The 4,668-nt window shown below is 44.9% G+C and overlaps 1 protein-coding gene across 1 annotated transcript; it reads left to right on the forward strand.

Moving 5' to 3' along the window:
- The first annotated feature begins 203 nt into the window (after positions 1-203).
- Positions 204-4,364, forward strand: LOC142698199 (protein kinase C delta type-like). The gene is made up of 4 exons (XM_075847844.1): positions 204-693; positions 2,041-2,336; positions 2,451-2,570; positions 2,735-4,364. The coding sequence occupies exons 1-4, from the start codon at positions 445-447 to the stop codon at positions 3,291-3,293; spliced, it is 1,224 nt and encodes a 407-aa protein (XP_075703959.1). The 5' UTR covers positions 204-444; the 3' UTR covers positions 3,294-4,364.
- Positions 4,365-4,668: the final 304 nt, after the last annotated feature.

The raw sequence follows: 4,668 nt of genomic DNA on the forward strand, positions 1-4,668 counted from the left end.
CACACCAGACCCCTAAATAAATACAGACCACAGACTAGACCCCTAAATAAATACAGACCCCCAGACCAGACCCCTAAATAAATACAGACCCCTAAATATAAACCCAGATTCTATATTGTGGATGAAAAGGGTTTTGCCAATAACCTGAGCAAATAACCGTTGTTTATCTCTACTGTAGGAGTGGCATGTATTGCTACTGTGTTCTGCAGACCCCTGACCAGGCCATAAGAAACCCTGGTTGGGAAACACAGCTCTGGACACTAGACTGGCACTCATGATGCCCACATCAGACATGGCAGAGCAGGTTACTGCCAGGCAGGTGCCACCTGAGGATTCCATGACCTCTGACATCATGTGACCTGCACACGACCAACTGCCGTTTACTTTCAACTGTCGACGGCAGCGATCGGACTGAAGTCTACAGGTAGGAAGATATTGGTGAAAATGGCGTCCAATGGACATGGAGAAGACGGCGAGAAGAGAGAAGAGGAGAAGAGGAAGAGGGAGGAGGACAGCGTCACCGGATTCAAGAAGATGACGAAGAAGAGGAGAGGAGCCAAGGACAGAGGATTGGAGGATGAGGAGCCAAGACCTGGGAGCAGCCAAGACCCTGGAACATCCAGCCCCTATGCCAGGCTTACCATCAGCCGCTTCACCATCCACCAGGTCCTGGGTAGGGGCAGCTTTGGCAAAGTGAGTATAATATCTAAATATTTCATTTTATAGGGTGGTAAACCTAAAGTTGACCTTTTATCTCCATCAATTGTTCTCTGTTGTCACCATGGTATGCTGGATGGATGATGGGTGTAGTGTTCTCCTATGGGATGCCTAATAGGACATCCAGAAGTATTCCTGCCCCCATAACCACTACTTTAGTTTTTCATTTTAGTATTTTTCTGTCGACATATGAGAGATTTTGATTTTTGGGGGCACGAGTTGTAGTTTTTAATGGCTCCATTCAATGTACCATATCATTTACTGGGAACATTGTAAAAGGCTGGTTTTTTTTTAGGTGAAATAGCAAAAAAAAACAAAAAAGCAATTCCTCCATTGGTTTAATAATTTGGCTTTTATGGTGTTAACTAAGTGGTAAAAATGACACGTTACCTTTATTCTGCGGGTCAGTACAATAACGGGGATACCAAAATTATATTGTTTTATTTTTTATACTTTTTATCCAATAAAAACAATTTGTAAAAAACATTAATTTGTGTGTCTCCATATTCTGAAACCCAGAATTGTTTTTATTTTTCTGTTGATGGGGCGGTGTGAGGACTTGTTTTTTGTGGGGCGAGCTGTACTGTTTATTGGTACTATTTTGGGTTACCTAAAACTTTTAATCACTTTTTAACTTTTTATTCCATTTTTCGAGGCGCTAAACAAAACGAAATAAAAAAAAGTTTATTTATTTTTTTTTTACGGCTTTCACCATACGGATTAAATATTGTTAGATTTTAAATTTGACCCTTTTATGAATATCAATTCTGCCTATTTATTTTTGACATTAGGGGAAAAGTGATTTTTTTTTTAACAATTTTTTGTAAATCCCGCTAGAGGACTTGAACATACGATGGATGGTAAGATTGCTTGTACAATAGACTGCAATATTTATGTATCGCTTGAATTGTTCCTTTAGCCTCCTCCTATTAAGCTTAGTAGGAGGACCAAGTTGGCAGACCTTGGGGTCTTCATTAGGCCCCCTGGCTGCCATGACAACTATCTACACACTGTGATCGCGTTGCGGGTAGGGGTTATGGGGTGACAGCGGGAGCTTACCTCTATTTAACTGTTTAGATGCCACGGTCGCTATTATAGCGTATGATCCTGCTCCATACTCCCCCCACCAACTAAGATAATTATGTCAAATGTGGGTAAGGCGTGAAGACCTCTCCATACAGGACCCAACAGCAGACACTGCATTATGCTGGGAGCTCAGCTTTGTTCTGCTGTAGAGTCCTGGGCACTACCCGACTGACCCACCTCTCTGTCCACCCCTGTTCCTTCTTCTTATCATGAGGAATCTCCATTTGTTTTCCTCAGGTGGTCCTGGCATCAGTCCCCGGCCGAAACATCTACATGGCCGTAAAAATGATCACCAAACGGGACAATATGGACGAAATTATGAGAGAGCGGCGGATACTTCTAGCGGCCAGACACTGCCCGTTCCTATGCCACCTCTATGCCGCACATCAATCTGAGGAGCGGGCATTTTTTATCACGGAGTATCTGTCCGGTGGCAGCCTGGAGGCTTTGATCAGGATGTGCGGCTGCTTGAACATCGGCAACGTAAGGCGAGTAAATAATCAGGAGACTGAGGGGGGTGGAAAGAAGAAAAGGTGAGGGGGGAGGTCAGATGAAGGATAATGCAGAGAATGCAGAATACAGGCTGCCATAATCAGCGCCTCTTCTCTGCTAGAGACCGCACACACTCCATCATAACATGATATTAGGGAATTGATAGAGGAAGATTTCATGACATTGAGACTCCGCTCTGTTCTCCCCATCAGATTCTACACAGCAGAGATGATATGTGGCCTCCAGTTCCTCCATGGACACAACATCGTCCACCGGTAAGCAGAACTTCCCCCTTCTTTCATTCTCCTTTACATGCTGGAAACAGTGCACCCAGCTTTCCTACACTGAATGGCTATTCTGCTTGGTGGTGCAATGACCCATCCCCCGTCTCCTGGATCACTGGACGGATTTGTCATTCTCTCGTCTTATTTCTTTGCAGAGATCTAAAGCCGGAAAATATAATGTTGGATGCAGATGGCCACGTCCGTATCATCGACCTGGGATTGGCCCAAGATGGCGTCACCGCCTCCAATAAGATCCGTGGAGTGACGGGAACGTTGCATTACATGGCCCCCGAGGTGCTTCTTAGAAAAAAATACGGCACCGCAGTTGACTGGTGGAGCCTGGGGATTGTGGTGTCCAGGATGGCAGCAGGACGCTCCCCATTTTACAACGGCCCCGTCAGGCAAATGGCTATCAAAGCCATCACCACCGCGAAGCCTAAATTTCCAACTTGGCTTAATCCTGACGTGAAACATCTGACCAAGAGACTGGTCCGTAAAAATTCTAAGAGGCGCCTCGGTGTGTGCGGGAACATCAGAGAGCATCCATTCTTCTCCACCATCGGCTGGGAGGAACTGCAGGAGAGGAGGGCACAGCCACCATTTACACCATTTGTGCCCGTTCTGGAGAACCAACATCTGAAGTGGCCAGAGAATAACAAATCCCTTCACCCCTTGGCCGGGTTCAGCTTCATGTCACCAAGCTGGACCCGATAAGATCTCAGGACAAGGGCCCAGAACTTCATGCCTCCTGACCCGCGCCTCAAGTCTCTGCTGCTGTATGTCACCTCGGCTGCCCAGACCATCATCTCTCTCCTTACCATCTTCATGCCACACCTCTGCCATCTTGCTGCTGCACCAGAGCCTTGACTTGCCATCCTCCAATCCCGGGCAGGCATCTGACATCACTCCAGCCTGAAGATCCTCTACACCCCCCAGGAGCGGCCTGTGCTTAGTTTCCATCTGGGGAGATCAGGAATAATAGCCGCATGTTGTAGTCCTGGGGCCGGAGCGGCCATTATACCTGATCTCACCTCAGCACAGGCCAGGTAAGTAATGCACCCACATCACCCACATCACTCACATCACCCACATCACCCCACTATATAATAAGTATAGACACCACACTACATGATAAGTATAGACACCCGCATATAGACACATAGTACATTTAGATTAGACTTTAGCCTTTGATCCTGGGATTATTCTGATCGCCATATTTGGGGTCAGGAAGGAATTTTCCCCCCTAATATGAGGACAATTGGCTCATTCCTCACAGGGGGTTTTCGCCTTCCTCTGGATCAACACGGCCTTAAATAGGTTTAGGATGATAGAGTAATAAGTAGTAACACACATAAGTAACATAATATAAATATAGAAAATTATTTAAAATAACTCTTAATTTAATACAATTTATAGTTTACACATAAATAAATACAGCAGTTCATTAAAAATAATAATAAAAAAAAAATAATAATTTTCCCCTAGTCTTTCCCCATATTACACATGTTACACTTCAGCCTCTGATCCTGGGATTTATGCCGATCGCCATATTTGGGGTCAGGAAGGAATTTTCCCCCCTAATATGAGGACAATTGGCTCATTCCTCACAGGGGGTTTTCGCCTTCCTCTGGATCAACACGGCCTTTAGATAGGTTTAGAATAATAGATAAATAGATGACACATACATATACACAGTATATAATAATAGTAGTCTTAATACTTCTAGAATAATCTCCTAATAATAAAATATAACCTTCCCTTATCTGTAAATAAAACTTTCCTTTTACCCCCTACATCTTTGTGCTTGTCTTTATTCCCATTGGACTTCTGTGTAGTAAATGTTGTCCGAGCTCTGAGACCCCCGCCAATCACTAGAACGAAGCAGCTGAAGGTCTCGTGTGAGCGCTCAGCCGCTTCCTGTCTGTTCGGCTTTTTCCGGAAAAATGTATCGGCTCATTGACTTTCTATTGAGTCCGTTCACCGATACATTTATTTCTGGAAAAAGCCGAACAAACACGAAGCGACTGAGCGATCACACGGGGGCTTCAGCTGCTTCATTCTAGTGATTGGTGGGGGTCTCAGTGCTCGG

Source organism: Rhinoderma darwinii (genome assembly GCF_050947455.1).
Source record: "Rhinoderma darwinii isolate aRhiDar2 chromosome 12 unlocalized genomic scaffold, aRhiDar2.hap1 SUPER_12_unloc_6, whole genome shotgun sequence".
In the NCBI taxonomy this organism is placed as follows: Eukaryota; Metazoa; Chordata; class Amphibia; order Anura; family Rhinodermatidae; genus Rhinoderma; species Rhinoderma darwinii.